Consider the following 17,603-nt stretch of genomic DNA (forward strand, 5'->3'; position numbering starts at 1 on the left):
ACCCATACCATACTTCTCAATAACATTCCTTTGATGCTGAGTGAGGGATTCAATCACTCTTGAGAAATAAGACATTGAAAACTTAGAAGATCCAGAAGCAGATGGACTAATGATGTGATGATTTATATCCTGTAAAAACATGATACATTAGAAGCATTGTTTGCATAAGATGATTGTTCATGAAAAAAGATTGATTCCATGTACCTTTTGGATCATGTGATCTAGTTTACTCTCATGTGGACCCATTTTCTTACGGTAGATTGCTCTCTGAAAAACATATCAAATTCAATATTGTAAAAAAATAGTCCAATTGACTTGCAAAAATATACAAAAATAAGGTAAATCAAAAGATGTACCTTAGACTTGCAGAAATCAACAAATTCTTCCATCAATATGATGTGACCTATGGAAATGAGAACCTACAAATAAAAAGGTAATATGTATAGCAGCATATATGCTGCAAATTTAAAAATTTGAAAAAAGAAGAAGAATACACTATATATTAGACTGATGAGAACTTTCAGAATCATGTAAGTCGTTGTTATGTCCAGTAGTGTCAGAACTCTCTGTCCCTTCAAAAGTATCAGGTATTGGGATGTCACCTGTAGAACATTTCTTTTTCCTAGCCATCTAAATAAAATGAAGTTCGAAAAGTCAAATGTTATGACAAAAAACAAAAGACAACAACTACAAAAATTAGTACAGGTAATACCATATTTGCACTATTAGTACAACAAAATATGGAAAGATAAAAATATAATCCATTAATATATAAAGTTCTCTCGCCATATACAATTACAGTTCCACACTGCACTTAACCAGTTGCTGTACACATTACAATCAACCATAACTACTAAAGATTGAAAAAAAAAGTCTTCATTCTTCAGAAATTTACAATTGATCTTGGAAAAAGACCCATTCCAAGATAGCAGGACATACTAAAAAAATCCAAATTCTTCATTCTTCATCAACATAAAATAGAGAATCCATTATTTGTCTTCAAGATACTCATCAATTGATATACATTATGACGAAAAAGAGCGTGCACTAAAAAGGAGATAATGAAACTCATGGTACCCTGTAAACAGTATAAGCATCCTCGCAATCTTAGTCTCACAAAAGTTTTATTATATATATATATATGAAAATGACACTAAAAGATATTGTTGGCAAGTGAGAAGGACCCTTGTGTCCATATTACACGCTGAAAATGACATTGAAGCAATACACTGATTGAGGGAAAATATACTGGAAAAGTGTTGCACCTCCAAACACAGAAAAACGCCCTGAAAAATGAAATCATTGACAATGTCAGGAAAAAAAATTGGCAATTACTACATGATCTACTAGACATCACAACTACAAAATTACACTAATTGCTCTCAGTTCTGAAAAATATACTAGTTATCACATGAAATTGTATTGATTGAAACCTAGCAAGGAATAACCAAATGTTTGGTTTGAATAACAATAGAATAGCAGGTAATGAGGTATGAAAAAGATACCAGAAATTTAACTTAACTTTTAGTAAACAACACTAGTCACTTGATAATATGAAGCACAATGGAGATGAAAACGAAATTGGGAATTGGTAGTTTAATATTTGTAATGAAACCAAGAACACCTAGAACATAAAAGAAAATTTCAAAGAATAGATGGGAACAGATGCGGACTAGACATCTCTGAGGAGAGACTATGACATGAATAATTTCTGGTTAAAAAAAGTCTCTCTGTTTCGGCAGTCATAGGGGATGAGCTCTTGTTTCAGCTGTGATATGCAAAAAAAGGGATGAACAAGCAATCGGCTTAAACCATATTAACATGGAGCAGGAGCAATAATGACAATAGCAATAAGAAATATGCATCACTAATGGCAGTGAGATTTATCCCAGTGCTGAACATTAGCATATGGCAAACTCATTGCACTGGTCCCAGGCCATGGAGTAACAAAACAGCAATGATTAACTGCACTGAATCACAATTACAGCTAATTTATAGTAGGCTTATTTTGAAAATACACAAACCTATAACTGAAATTCTTACCATTTTGAACCTATAAATTTTATTTGCATGGAAATTCTTACCATTTTGAACCCAACGAAACCTGGTTAGTCCCTAGCTATTCTTACCATGAACTAAGCATTGCTGCCAGCTCATGAAAAAACAATCTGGTAAGATTTCGAGCATTTTCAAGTTATTTTCTCCAATAAAAAGAGAAATTTGGCAAACCCAAGATAACAATCTGGTAAGTTTTGCCGTATCTGGGCAACCTAGTCTAAAACTGTTCAATTGTTAAGGTTCTCTCTCTACTCGCGTTAGCACAACCTTGCAAGACAAAACAAAATGTCATAGGTATCGAGAGTAGGGGCACAGAGATCATCTTTTTCTTTGCGTGCTACCTCTGGCTGATAAGTGTACGCAATCTGGAATTCTTCAGGTTGGGAAACTGAAGCTTGTCGCAGAATAAGGGGTTAGCTTCAATCAGCTTCTTCAGGTCAACAAGCATTATTGTTCTTGCATATTTTGTATCACCGTACTTGGAGAGCTGCTCATTTTCCCTAACAAGACAAAAACAGATATCACTCCCTGGGCAATCCAGAAACAAAAAGTTACTCAAATAAAGATATCACTCCCTGGTGCTCAAATAAAAATAGCAAACAAGTGCAGTGAAATGAGGGAGTTAACCCAAAAGTTACTCAAACATTGCAGGAGATCTATGTCCTAGGGCACCAAGTTAGCATGTTTTGACTACAAATCTCAACATTTGAGCACCAGGTTACCCAGTGCGGATGCTCATTCGATAGGAGGAAATACACAAATCAGATCGAAACCCAAACCCCAGAACACGCAGGATACAACTATTGACCTCGAATCGCATCGCGAACCAACAAATCCCCCGCTAAATCATCACAAAAACAGAACAAATTCGAAAACACAGAGAAGAGAAACTGAAGCTTGTCACGGAATAAGGGGTTAGCTTCAATCAGCTTCTTCAGCTCAACAAGCATTATTGTTCTTGCATATTTTGTATCACCGTACTTGGAGAGCTGCTCATTTTCACTAACACGACAAAAATAGATATCACTCCGTGAGCAGTATAGAAACAAAAAGTTACTCAAATACAGATATCACTCCCTGGTGCTCAAATAAAAATAGCAAACAAGTGTAGTGAAATGAGGGAGTTAACCCAAAAGTTACTCAAACATTGCAGGAGATCTATGTCCTAGGGAACCAAGTTAGCATGTTTTGACTACAAATCTCAACACTTAGCACCAGGTTACCCAGTGCGGATGCTCGTTTGATAGGAGGAAATAGACAAATCAGATCGAAAACCAAACCCCAGAACTTGCATGATACAACTATTGACCTCGAATCGGATCACGAACCAACAAATCCCCTGCTAAATCATCACAAAAACAAATAAAATTCGAAAACACAGAGAAGAGACACGGGGTTTAGATCTAACCATCAAAAAATAAGTGGAAATGGAACAAGAGAAACTGACATACAGAAGAGGACGAACCCTAAAGATGTTGCTCCCCACTCGACTCAGACGAAATGGGGGCTAACAGTACAAGGGATTATGCGACGAAAAATACCAGATAGAAGAGCGGGATCAACAAAATCGCCAAAAAAAAACCGCCGCGCCAGGACCGACAGGGGACATCGCCGGAGCTGGAAGAACGCTCTAGCAAACTCCCCCTCCATGTCTCTCTCTTTGGTAAAGAAAGGGCGAGCGGCTCGAGGAATATAAAAAAAATGAATAGAGGTGAGTTGTACTAACCGGCGCGAGAAACAAAAAGCACAGGATTTGAAGTGACCAGCAGCGGTTTCACTCTCACACGAAAACACGTCGCGGGTGGAACAAATCGACTCGGCTCATAATGGACACCTATTTGTCTTTCCCCTCTCATAGTGGGTCTGCAACCCGTTTTGATTGGTTAGGAATAAACAGCCCAGTAGCCCACAAACGCACAGTGTGTGTGCATGGGGAGGAGCCCGCTGCACTGCACGAATCTTGTAGCTAATCGTGTGAACGAGAATTTGACTGTAAATACAAAATAAAATAGCTGATAAGTGTATAGAAGTCACGATGATATATGCGGTCCACATGTTATTAAAAAATTTAACATCAAAATATAGCTATGATGGATCTTGAATTGTTGAATTAATTGCAAGGGATCCAAATGTGAAAATGGATCATAAATCACATTTATGGTTTAGCAAATATTGACATTTGGAGTTTGTTGTTCCAAAGACCCTTGCATTTAACTCAAGGAATCAAAGAACGCCAACTCAGCAGCAACTTGACAAGCAGTCAAGCTAAATTATGGCGGCCAATTTGTGCGCCCAGGTTTTGTCTAAGATTTGGCTTGGGCTTGTACAGAGAAGGCCAAATTTTTATAGATGGCGCGAAACTACGACCTTCAACCAAATGGAGGCCTAAATACCTGAGGTGAGCCAAATTTTGGGTTGGTACAATAGGGCCTAGAACCAAACACGACCTAATCAGGTGGCCGATGTATTGGACTCCATTGGGCCGTTTGTGGGTCACCCGCACAGGTCCTGTTAGGGCCACGAGAGCAGCCTACACGACGCACCCACGCGCGGAATACTCACCTGGACCAAGGGCCTATTTGGTTTGTGGCATAAGTGAGCCAAGCTAAAATTTGACTATAGTCAAAGTCGGGGCAGTGCTAAAATCGGGGTTCTATAAAGGCAAAATTTTCTACAGGATATAACTAAAGTGTGGATTTTACTGCAAGACACGATTTTTTTATATATGTTGATGGACACTTAGAAATGTGGATATTTGCTAGAAGACATCATGAGCATTAAAATATTAATATCCGCTCTGAAATAGGATCAAACGTCATTTTTACCCTTAGACCCGCATGTCAGATTTATCTTCTACCTCCTACCCTCTTTTCTCTTCTCCTTTCCTCATCCCCTCCCAAATGTTCTTCTCGCATGGTGGAGGGCCAGTCGTCGCTGAGATTGAATCAAACGGTCACGGACACTAGCATCTGCCATGGAGCATGGGGAGGCTCTTCGTGGCCTCAGCTCGGTCGGGGATGGCTCAGAGCGACCGGTCGATGACAAAGCTCACAGCGCCCATGGATTGATGGGGACCTGAGCCATAGCTCGACCAAAGAAGGGTAGTAGTGCGTCGAGCACACGAAGGCGAACTTAGCCAGGGGGAATTCGGCCAACAGGCCCTACTAGAGCACGGTCGATGATGGTGAGGCGGCACGGCGGAGCAAGGTCGCATGGTGGAGGGCCGGCCGTCGTCGAGCTCGAGCCAAACGGCCGCAGGCATTGGCATCCATGGAGCGTGGGGAAGCTCTTTGCGGCCTCGACTCGGTTGGGGATGGCTTAGAGTGGCCGGTCGATGGTAAGGTGGCTCACGGTGGCCATGGAGGTCAGCTGATAGAGAAATGGCCAGTGCGACTCGGTGGGCTACAGATCTAGGACGATGTAGGGTCAAGGGGATACACCAAGGGGTGAGGAGGATGTGGAAGAGAAGGATTGGATGATAGCTCACCGTGGAGGACAAATTTGGCAGCGACGCACGCAGTCCTTTAGTCAGAGGCGGAGAAGAAAGGCCACGGTGCGGCAGCTTCCAGTGGGGAGAGGGAAAATGGATGGCAGCCATGGCTTCAAGGGTTCCTGACGATCTCCTCTGCAGTAGGTCGACGGGGGAAGAGCCTTGGAAGGTGGAGGCGAGCTCGATCGGTGGAGAGGACTTGGGTAAGCACCTTGAGCACGCAGAAGGAGTCGGCATCGACGGCAGTTGGAACACGGCCCGGCCGGACAGCAATGCGGCACAAGGTGGTGTCAGGAACGATGTGATGAAGCCTTCGGACGGACGTGCTCGGCAGCAGCCACAGGAACACGCACAACAGTGCTTGGCTACCGGGCGGTGGCACCACCTCGGCGCGGCACAAGGCTCGGCCACTGGGCCACAACTCGACCATAGGGTGGCAGGAGGCCGGCCGGGCTGTAGCCTCTAGGGCGGGCGATAGCGCATCTAGCGAAGGGCGACAACGGCTCACGCTCAGGGCGGCGATGACTCTCAGGCAGGGGGCGGTGGAGGCTCTCAGGCAGGGTGGAAGTGGAGAGATGTTAATGGGGAATGAGACGAGATGGGGCACGTGGTGAGCCGGGGGCATCCAACGTTGTTTACAAAAATTTCTCTCACACAAATCACATGATATAGTATTTTAATAGCTAGAGTGTATTCTGACAAATAACCACATTTTAGTAATGTCCGACAGCATACACTAAAAAAAATCGTGTCATGTAACAAAAGCCACACTTTAATTATGTCCTGTATGACGTTTGGTTTGAGGTCAAACCCCAATTTTGGCCATTCAAGTTTTGCCTAAAAATGCTATAGAAAATTTTTAGCCGGTTAATTTTTTTATATATGGTCAAAATTTTGCCTCGAGCGAAATGAAGATAAAATTTTCAAGACACCTAAATTTTAGCTTAGCTCACTTATGCCATAAACCAATCAGGCCCAAAGTGTGCATGATGGGACTGTTGTTGTTGGCTTGCATAGTTTCAGTTTTTTATAGAGTAAGTGGGCTTTCTCCTGCGTGTGGCCCATATGTGAGGGACATTTTTTTTCTTATGCTTTCTTTTTTATAAAGAAGTTTTATTTATTTTTATTATCACATCAAGATGATATAAACACAAAGAGTCCACTCTCAATTTCTGCATAGCTCAAATACACATAGCAAAAGAAGAGAATGGAACATCAAAAGCAGCAACATCAGCAAAAACATAAGACTAGATTCCAGCTTGCGGTATAGGGAGGAGCATCAATCCGAAGCCTAAATTACCATCCAAACTGAGTAAAGAAGTTCTTGACCGCTCGCTCCAGAGTATTGCACGCAGATGCCATCATATGCCAATATTTTTCTTATGCTTTCTACTTCAGCTTTTCTCCATGTTTGCTTTTGTTCTTTTTCCCCTTCACGTTTCTGTATTTTCAGAACACAAAAGATTATGTTCCACATCTTTATAACTTTGAATCCTATAACAATGTCTCATAAATGCTTGTCCATCATTTTTCAAGGAGGTATTCTGGTAGTTCGTCGAAATGTTTCAACAGTCTACCGCCGATGTTCCGCTAGTCTATTACATATATTAAAGGACCAAGATTTGGAACGATTCTAGGGCCAAGTTACTAAAGCTACTGTTTATGTGAGTCCTCTGTCTGTGTGTGAATATATACGGATATATATACGTATGCATATATATATATACGTACATGTATACATATGTGTGCGTACACATAATGTTTTTGCGAAATTCCAAAAAAATAGCGAAAGTAATAATAGTTATATTGATCAATCGGCTGAAATAATCTAAAATGCATAGGAAAATATCTAAAACTCAAAAAAATATGAAACAAATTTAGTTAGGTTGATATTACTGTCATCTATATGTTAAAATTATATGCATTCATAAAAGTACCACTGTTTTCCCATAATTAAATGAATGTGTTAAATATTGATAAATTTATAAATAAATATTGAGATATCCAAAATTGGTGAACCTAATTTTTTTTAATCTTCTTTTGTCATAATCTGTGCAACAAAAAACAGGCATGGCGTAGGCGCACCAATCCGCCTAGTTCAAGATTAATGTTCCAATAGTTCCTGGTTTTTGTTTCATTAGTCCATCATCGGTGTTCCACTAGTTCAAGTCAATGTTCCACTAATTTGCGGGCAAGCATTCCATTAATCTAAAAAGAAGAAAGAAAATGGATAGTGAAGGGAAAATAGAAGAAGGAGAAGAAGAAGGAGGAGGAGGAGAGAAAGAAAGAAACAATAGCAGGACATGTATAAACACATGGTTTAGAAAAAAAATAAACGTAATCAAATAAAATAGCAGCACTTTTTTTTGTTGGTATGTGAAACAATTCATTGTTATAGTTAACAAATAGCAAGCAGTCACACTCACACTCACATGTATGGTTCTCTCACTTGACAGAAAAAGTGAACAAACATGGCGAGGAGGGTGGGTGTGTGATTGTGTGACAATTGGCCTCGTGTAGTGTAGGTGTACCCAAAACTTGCTACGTCTGAAGAGGGTTTTTTTTGGGTCCGTGTGAGCGTTTTTAGCCACACGCCGCACACACTTATCTCCAACTCTTTTTCTTCCTCCTCCTTCCCTTCCTCCACTCCTTCCTGAGGAGCACCTTCCTTATCGCCTTTGGTGGGTCCCATGCACCCATGTCTCCTTCATCGTCGCTGGTGAGCTCTTCACCACACTACCGCACCCGCCCCGCCCTCCTCCTCCTTCTTCGGCAGCTCCTATCGTTGGATCTGATGCTACCGCTCACCATCGTTTTTCCTTGACTTCCCTACCGTTGGCACCGCTCACTGCCCTCCTTCGCTGTAGCTCTGGAAGCACCATCGTTGTCTCACCGCACCACCACGCCGCCCATCATCGGTCCGACTATCGGCCCTATTGATCCCTCTAAGCCCGACACAACTCATCTTGAACTCTAACCCTAAATCGAACGCTAATCCGAGTGACAACGACGATGCAACAATGAGGCGCGGTGCGAGGAGGAATGCAACTGGCATACGGGCCCTACAACACTGCAGGGCATTGATCTCTCTCCGTACGCGGTGACTGTCCAAGATTCAAAAGAACTCATGGCTACATTAGGAGAAGTCAAAGTCGTCAAGGTAACAACAGATCAAATTAGGATAGCTCATGAACTAGCCCAATATACTCGTCATGTCCAAATTAAAGCTCCGCAGTATGGTTGGCTGGTATCACAGATTGTATTTTTTTAAAGGACGGCATCAATGATGCCGATGTTATTAAAAAAGAAGATAGTTAACTCAGTTTATAAAAGAAATTGGGTCCAAAAATCTTAACAACTGCACGATTAATTTAGGACCAACCGGCGAAATACCCAATGACATGAGTGCCCGAATCACAAAAGCCGAACACTACTACACATCGGAACAACCAAATGGAGTCTGCAACTGGGTCATTGTTGCTAAGCTCGTCGCACAAATGCGATCAAGCAGCTCCAACTTCCCAACACAGACCTCAGTCTCTGTCCCGATGTCCTCTCGTCCTCCCCCACGACCACTACAAAACAACGTCAGAGGAGAGAGCTGCAACATGTCATCATTGCTGAGCTTGTTAGACATCTCAACATAATAGCTCCGACTCCACCACAGCCCCAACAATGCCGTGGTCACCAGGACACGGTGATGGATCCTCCAAGGTGTCGCCTCCAGGGAGGAAACGACGCCCAAGCGTCGTCATCACCCGTCTGAACACGGACAAGGTTTTCACCTTAGAGATCCCACGACAAGAGGAAGAGGGGTGGGGCACTTTCAACAACGCCTCCAAGGAGGAAAGCGGTGTCTGCAGGCGTTACCGTCATCGGCCTAGGCCAAATGCCAGGCAAGATTTTCGCCGAGGGCACCCATGCCTCAACCAACGACCAGGCACCCGCCTCCTCAGCAAATCAGCCAACGACAGACCCACCCGCGACGACCTTCAGCATCATGGCAAAAACAGACCAGGAGGAAGCTGGTGCTCACAAGGGCACCAACTCCATTCGCCACAGGACCGACAAGTCAAACACGGTGTTGCAACCCATCGAGGAGCTACACAAGGACCCCATCACGACGCTGCTTGTCGCCAGCAACAGCCTCCTCGAGGCACAGGTGCACAAACATCGGGATCCACAAGCAGAGTGTCGCCAACCATGCCCGTAGGGTGGAATGCGTCTCGAGCACCGCCGGCGACACGCCCGAGCCCCTGGCGGCTGTGACCGTGAGCCAGCGGCAAGCAGCTAGGGAAAGGGCGCTCGGGAAGGGAGAACAAATGAGAGCCGACTATTGACGCTATAGACGCCCGCGTGCCCCCGACAGTGCTTGGACACCTCGGTGACCAGCTGGCCGAGACGGGAGCAGATCCGAGCCACCGAGAGCGGGATCCCACAGGACAACTGGCCAGACTAACAGATCTTGCCACCACCCAACTGGATTTGGTGACTACGCACTGGGACAAGTCGACGCTGGTGGAATCCGGGCACCGACACGGATCCAAAGGTCGCCGGCGCTAGATGAGAGATCCAGCTACTAGGAAGAAGAACAAGTCGCCCACGCTCAGAAATTTGGCGGCGTCGCGCTGGTCGCCGCCACCTACAAGAGAACGGGGAAAGGAGGAGGAGGGAGGGGAAGAAAAACAGTCGGCTGATGTAGCCCAGCCGCCGCTGTCCTTGCAATTGCGTGGGCTTCTGGTAGCATGCTCAGGCGGCGATGAGGTGGTGGGGAGGAGGGGGAGGGTGGCGGCACGCGACGGTTTGGGGTGCCGCACGAGTCGCCCTTCACAGATTGTATTGAGCACTATTATATGAATAAAGGTAATAGATCAATAATATACATAGAAATGAGATCAATAATATACACACAGATTAGATCATACAGCTGATAGAGATGTTCTGACCTACATGTGTGTTCTACTTCACGTTCTAGTTCTAATTCATGATTAGATCATCCTTTAATTGTGCACCACCACCTTCGTATATTATTTCCTGGTGAAGTGCTTATCATAATCATAGCATGCGCACGTTCTGTTCCCACAACAAAGTCATCATCGATCATTCATCAGGTTCGCATTTGCCGTGAATCGTCCGTCACCCAACAACCCTTGGTATCGTAGGTGCCAAGAGCTAGCCAACTCAACGACCCCAGTCGCGAAAGCGACCCCCTTAGGCCCTTTGAATGAACCAACTCCAGATCACTGAACTTTTCATCGCCAAACAAAAGTAGTACCGCGAATTGTCTCTGGTCAATTTTAGCATGGACCTAACCTAACTGCACTCGGCCATGCGTGCCTGATGTTTCTACCCGTACACACCAAAATAGGAAACACTCCGCACATAGACAAAAAAACACATGCGCTGCTCGTTAGCACCTGTGCTAACTCCAGAATTATGCCCGCTTCTGATGACTCTAAGGAAGCGCCACTCCGTGTCCAGATATAACAATCAAATCATCATAATATCATAAGCAAATTTGAATAAATATTAAGAGTAAATTATAACACATTTAAATGGAAATCATCAGCAAAAGCTTTGTTTGACCGATCTGTTCCTTGCTTTCAAGCAAAACCAGCATAATTAGAGGGCACAAAGATGTGCAAAATCAAATATGAGAGCAAAAATTATCGTAAGCAAAATTGGTAGACAGTATAGGTAAATATCTGCATAATTGCAAGTAAATTCATACAAACAATATGAGCAACTTGAAAGCAAATTTTGTACACCGGTGTCTGGAACGAACGCGGACAATCTGTTTGTTCTTCCCTTGTTGAAAGCATGTAAAAGCAATTTTATTAAAAAAATGTAAGCAAATCAAAATAATCACAAAAGGCAATTTAGTAAACATGTCAAGGCAAAATAAAATTGAAAAGCAATTTAATGTATTTTCTTGTCAAATTTGAAGCAATATATAAGCAAATTAGTACAAAATGCAAAAGCAAATAGGTAGAGCAGAGAAGGGAAGATGGTGACCTCGCCTCAGCTGATCCGGTGGGTGGATGTTCAGATCTGACAAGGAGGGGCCGTGGCAAAGGAGAGGGAGAGGCGCGGGTGTGAGGGAGAGGCCGGTGGGAGAGGGAGAAGCCACCCACCGATGGGTGGGGAGGGAGTGGCCGTCAGCAGGCGCGAAGACTCGGCTTCCTCCTCAGCACGCTCTCGATTGACCTCGTCTCAACATATCTGGTGGGTGGTTACTCAGATCTGACGGGAAGGGGTCGTATCCGCTATGGCGAGAGAGGGGTAGAGGGTGTGGGTGTGAGGGAGAGGCTAGCGAGGGAGGGGAGAATCCACCCACTGGTGAGTGGGGAGGGAGTGACGACCATCGGTAGGCATGAAGGCTCAGCCTCCGCCTCAATGCGCTCCCAGCCGACATCGCCTCGATAGATTCGACGGGTGGTTGCTCATATCCAGTGAGGAGGGGTCGTGGCCACTGTGACGAGGGAGGGGGAGAGGGCGCGGTGTGAGGGAGAGGCCGACGGGGGAGGGGAGAAGCCACCCACCGGTGGGTGGGGATGGGGTGGCCGTTGGCCGGCGCGAAAGGAGAGGATGAAAATGGCAATGAGGAGGGAGACGGTGCGAATGGAGAGAGAGGTGGGCAATACAAAGGTGTGCTACAGGATACATAGCGAACGACTCATCTGAGTGTGCATGTCATACAACAAACGTGTATGTACGCTAGGAAGAATTTAGATTTTACCTTCTAGCATTTGTCTGTACACGTACGCACAATTGTCACGTGACACGTCACGGTCTCACACAAAAGAAAACGCCCCCTCGCATCTCAACCGCCGACTAATCGTCTACTCATTCACACAGCTCGATTCCATCAGGAGATAGATGTTTACATCGTGACGGATCAAGACGACGACGTTGCTAATCAATCATCTGCCCTCCTGGATGGTGGTGATGGTGAGCTCGTTGGTGCCGTGCGACCGTGTCCGCACCTCCGACCCGCCGCCGCTGCCGTCGTCGCTGCTGCTGACCCTGAGGGAGAAGTGCGGCGGCCGCCTCGGGTCCGGGAGCGCCTCGGTGGCGGCCAGCATCGCCGTCACGTCCGCCATCGCCGGCCGGTCCATGGCGTTGTCCTGCACGCACAGCAGCGCCACCTTGACGCACCGCATGATGCTCGCCACGTCGCTGCACTCGCCCAGCGTCGGGTCGATCAGTTCGAACGCTCTCCCTTCCTTCCACAGCTGCCAAGCCTGCAGTGAGCATTATTCATCAACAAAAAGCACATCTTTTAGCTGCGGATTTTTCACATGTACGTGTGAAAGCAAAAGCAAAAGGAGGGTTTAAGAGACTAGTATATATATATAAAGTCGCAGGAAACGTCAGGTGATTGATGTTCTTGTCGCTGTGTTTTAGTAGTGCAAGCTTACGTATCCGAGCAGGTTGACAAAGTCGCCGTAATGGTGGTGGCCGCTGTTCCTCTTGCCGCTGACGATCTCCAGCAGCAACACGCCGAAGCTGTACACGTCGGACTTGACCGAGAAGATGCCCTCCGACGCGTACTCAGGAGCCATGTAACCGCTACAAGCACCAAAAAAGAATGACAGAAATACCATTAGTGAAGGACAACATTTCTGACATTAACAATCAGGGTCACACGTAAATTAAGTGATCTAGCGCTGTGATGGACTCCAGTCAATGCGTTTGTTGCTCTTACTAGGTGCCGACGACCCTGTTGGTGTTGGCCTCCGTCATGTTGGAGCCGAAGATCCTGGCCATGCCGAAGTCCGAGATCTTGGGTTTGAGGTCCTTGTCCAGCAGAATGTTGCTGGCCTTCAGATCCCGGTGAATGATGCGAACCCGGGAGTGCTTGTGCAGGTAGAGCAGCCCCTGCGCAATGCCCTCGATTACGTGCAGCCGTTTCTCCCAATCCAGCAACGGCCCCCGCTGCTGGTCTGAACGCACGCGGAAGGATCAGCGAAAAAACACTTGTACACGGACCAGAAGAAAAAGATCGGCAAATGGATTGGTGGTACGGTACCGAAGATGAAGCAGTCGAGGCTGCGGTTGGGCATGTACTCGTAGACGAGCATCTTCTCCTCCTGCTGGACGCAGCAACCCACGAGGCGGACCAGGTTGGTGTGCTGCAGCTTGGCGATCAGCTGGATCTCGTTCTTGAACTCCTGCAGCCCCTGCCCCGAATGCGCCGCCAGCCGCTTCACCGCGATCTCCGCACCGTCCGCCAGCTTGCCCTGCAGCAGAATCGACCATCGCAGGCGAAGGGTCAGTCACCGAGATCATGGCAGCTCAGGTTAAACGTAGCACTCGAACGACGTCCGCAGGCTACTCGCCTTGTAGACGGGGCCGAACCCGCCTCTGCCGAGCCGGTTCTCGTCGGAGAAGTCCCTTGTCGCGGCCGCCAGCTCCGAGAAGTCGTACAGCGTGAACTCCGAGCCGCTCTCCTCGATCCGCCAGAGTTTCAGCGCCTCCTCTGTCTTGGAGCTGTCCCGGGAGTGTGCTGGCAACTGCAGCTTCGCCTTTCCTGGATTGGAAATTTCACCGTTATTAAGCTGTTTTATGAATGAAAATGTAGGGAGAAAAAAGAGAGGATTTTCTTGTACAACTGTGCTGTCCGTAGCCTTCTTACCGGCGCTTTTTCTTTGTGTTCTGATTAGCATCAGGACGGCAACCAGCATGATACAGAACACCGTGATTGAGACGATGAGAGCAATGACTAAGACCTTCCTGTGGTTGCTTCCTACATCATTCAGAAGAAAATAAGTAACAATATGTTATATAATTGAGTGGTTGCAACTTAAGAACATAATGCATGTTGACCTAAGAATATGTCTGGTATGAATAAGTGTGAAGAGAGTATACTCACATAAATGTGTTCAAATTTAGAGAAGAAGTGGAGAGAAGAAACACCACATATATGATGGTCAAGAAGGATTGATCCTTTAATCTGATGACCAAGAGTCTATATTTATAATACTATATAGAATATAAATATACAAATATACTCTTACAGAGATACCGATACAAACCATTACTATCCCGTAAGGACCTAGAACTGGTCTACGTAGTATGTATTTTACCCATAACCAGAAGATATTATCTAACATGGCAATACCGTAGTGCAAAGTAGCTCTAGGGGCGTAGCATCCAATCGGTCGTTTATTGTGACGTTGCACTGTCTAAGATATTAGGCCGACCTACACTTGCACTTGGGATGTCAGGATGGCTCCTATATGCATCACATTGAATGCCGGTCACTTTTTTGCCAAAGGAGGACCGCTAGTGGGCCCTCTCTGGTTGATCTTTCTTCAAGATCAGACGACCCCTCTTTCTGGGTTCTAGAAGAGCCTACCGAACTCCAAGAGACAGGGGCTCTGGAAGGCTATGGCTTTGGAGACGTTGAGAGCTTTGGGAGACTGGGGTTCCAGGAGGCTGTAACTTCGAGGGCGTCAAGGGTTCCGGAAGACAAAGACTCCGGGGGCGTTAAGGGCTCTGGGAGATAGAGGAGACTGTGTCTCCGAGGGTGTTGAGGGTTCTTGGAGACAACCCTCACCCTTACCTAGAAGACAACTTCTTCTTCCATCTTGGGAATAGCTTCTGGAGCAACTCAAAGTCTCCGGAAGCCAGATTTTTTTCTGTGAAGTTGAAATATAAGGGTTCTAACAGAAGCTTCTAGTGACAATCTTTTAGTAATACCTACGGGTTAGAGTATTTCTACCCAATACTGCTATAATTGATCGCCAGTGCTCGTGCCACTTATGTTCGAAAAGAAAACATACTACTGTAAGTAGAAATTAGTTGCAACAAATGTACATACATAACCAGTACTATGCTTTTACTAGGTCCCAAAAGGAAAAATGTGCATTCCCCTTAAAAAGAGAGGAAAACATTGCAATATTTATCTGTTACCATTGCTTCCAGCAGCTGGTGAAGATGAGCCGCCCTGCAGGCCGATCCTGACGTCCGGCGTGCCGTCGTAGAACTGGTACCCCTCGTACCGGAAGCTGCACCGGACGCCGAGGATGCGCCCGCCCTCGCGTCCGTCGTACCACTGCCGGTTCTGGTCCTGGATGCCCTGTAAGCAGTGCCAGCACTGCGCCGGGGAGAGGTCCGGCGTGCACTGCGTCAGCCCGTACACGGTGGGCAGCTGCGGGTTGATGAACATGACGGCGCTGGCGAACCGGCGCGACGCCGAGGAGTTGTAGGCGCTGTACATGGCCATCTCCCCGAACAGCGTGCCCACCAGCGACAGGAAGAAGCTCCGGCTCGTGGCGTTCCGGGCGTCCCACCCGGGGTACGTCGACCCGTTCACGTCCATGCCGTTGATGACGGGGGAGTTGTCGTCGGGCCGCGCCAGGAAGTCGTCCCCGGAGTACCGGGCCGTGCACAGGTCGTGGTAGAACGTGGCGTCCCTGTCCCCGCCGCAGAGCTGCCGCAGCTGCCGGAACGCGTCGCCGAGGCACGCCGAGCAAACCCTGGGGTCCGTGATGTCCCCGCGGCAGAGCGCGAGGCCGTACGTCGTGTCCGGGGCGGTCCCGACGGCCGCCGAGGCGAAGAGCGACGCCGACGAGGAGGCGTTGGAGGGGAGCGCCGCGACGAGGCGGTCCAGGTTGGCGCCGAACGCGCTGCCCGACGTGAAGTTGCCCGTGGTGCCATTGCACGAGTACTCCGAGTACGCGGCGGCGCTGGCGATGAGCGGCAGCGGCGTGGAGAATAGGAGGAGCACGAGGAAGCAGGGGAGGACAGCCATGCCGAGATCTCGTTGCGTTGTGTTAAAGCAAGGGAAGAGAAGTTTACAGTTGCTGCTCTTGCGCAAGTCAAAGGCCGGGGATGGTGATTGGGTTGACGGCTCGATCCAGCACGACAGATTGCAATTTGTGCTCCGCTTCGATTTGATTTGTAACCGCAGCTGAGATGGATGTTGGGGTTCCTCAGGTATGACTTGTATGTCGACTGCCGTGTATGACAATTGATAGGATCGACCTTCATGGTACACGTGACATGAAAATTCTCCGCTATGGTTAGAGCAGGTCAATTGGGCCAATTTGACACGGTATAATCTGAGTTCATATTTTGAGATGTGAAAAAAAACTATGCATTGTAGAGCTAATTTGTACATCAATATCTATGTGATGCGGAAATAAATAGACATCGTCCCTAAGCCATTTGCATTACGAGTGACACTGCAATACAATGTTGAACGTTGAATTGCAGATTACAAGTATTATGAATTCGGTGGTGTCCGTCCCGCTCCCGGTCAGTGTCAACAGTGCGGTAGATGGCACGTGGATAAGCAGTGAAAATTCGTCGGATGGCGGTCTCTGTGGGCCCACCGATACTAGCCAATCTTTGACCGTGCCATGACTTGTATACTCACGCTAATGTGTGTATTGCGCGCTGATGTGTAGCGTTGCGTTGAAAAAAAGGGAATGATTAAACTGCGTCGATGTTTTATTTTATTTTATTTAGACCAACTGCGTTGATGGTTACAAAGTAGGATTAAGTGTAAAACAGAAGTCAAATTGCGGCTAAAGTGTCAAAATATCATGGAAGGATAATGTTTCACGATAGAGTCCTTGCGAACGAATATAATTTATAGAAAAAATCACGTGCCATCAATAACCTTAATATGTAAACCGCATGCCCTAAAATAATCTCTCCCCAAAATAGAGACAGATTACCACAATGCAAAATAGCACGAGAAAAACTTTGCAAAATGGATTTATTGTGGCAAGGACAAAGCTAAAATAAACCCTTACATCCTGAGGTCTCAATCACCATGCACCGACATGTCGGCCTATGTAATACTTAGGGTTTGTGTGGCCATCCTATACCAGCCGTAGGTCTCAGACTAACTTTAGAAATTATAAACCTCCATAAAACCCTAATAAAAAAATATCCTCCATGACACCTACTTGGGGCTCAACATGTGTCGGATCATGGTGTCTCATAGTCGGAACCCTATGTGATTTGCTGCACTAGCCACTGGATTCGTATGCTAGTGTTCATAGTTTTTATAGCAATGAACCATAGTTTTTATGCAGAA

The 17,603-nt window shown here is 46.3% G+C and overlaps 1 protein-coding gene and 1 long non-coding RNA gene across 2 annotated transcripts; both read right to left on the bottom strand.

Annotated features, from left to right (window-relative positions):
* Nucleotides 1–540: 540 nt before the first annotated feature.
* On the bottom strand, nt 541–3,215 carry LOC133891470 (uncharacterized). Its single transcript, XR_009904223.1, has 3 exons — nt 2,400–3,215; nt 1,266–1,286; nt 541–630 (listed from the first exon to the last, which is right to left on the bottom strand). It is a non-coding gene; the product is annotated as an uncharacterized LOC133891470 (long non-coding RNA).
* Nucleotides 3,216–12,241: 9,026 nt separating this feature from the next.
* LOC133891576 (putative cysteine-rich receptor-like protein kinase 20) lies at nt 12,242–16,463 on the bottom strand. Its single transcript, XM_062332302.1, has 7 exons — nt 15,467–16,463; nt 14,187–14,297; nt 13,891–14,081; nt 13,581–13,791; nt 13,257–13,494; nt 12,970–13,120; nt 12,242–12,792 (listed from the first exon to the last, which is right to left on the bottom strand). The coding sequence occupies exons 1-7, from the start codon at nt 16,305–16,307 to the stop codon at nt 12,472–12,474; spliced, it is 2,064 nt and encodes a 687-aa protein (XP_062188286.1). The 5' UTR covers nt 16,308–16,463; the 3' UTR covers nt 12,242–12,471.
* Between the last annotated feature and the right edge of the window lie 1,140 nt (nt 16,464–17,603).

Source organism: Phragmites australis, chromosome 14 (genome assembly GCF_958298935.1).
Source record: "Phragmites australis chromosome 14, lpPhrAust1.1, whole genome shotgun sequence".
In the NCBI taxonomy this organism is placed as follows: domain Eukaryota; kingdom Viridiplantae; phylum Streptophyta; class Magnoliopsida; order Poales; family Poaceae; genus Phragmites; species Phragmites australis.

Excerpts from the sequence above, each read along its gene's own strand:
- LOC133891576 (XM_062332302.1), bottom strand. The coding sequence starts at position 16,307 with ATGGCTGTCCTCCCCTGCTTCCTCGTGCTCCTCCTATTCTCCACGCCG. Across the intron at positions 13,121-13,256 it reads AACAGGGTCGTCGGCACCTA|CGGTTACATGGCTCCTGAGT; the intron begins GTAAGAGCAACA and ends TGGTGCTTGTAG. Across the intron at positions 12,793-12,969 it reads TTGTCAACCTGCTCGGATAC|GCTTGGCAGCTGTGGAAGGA; the intron begins GTAAGCTTGCAC and ends TGCTCACTGCAG.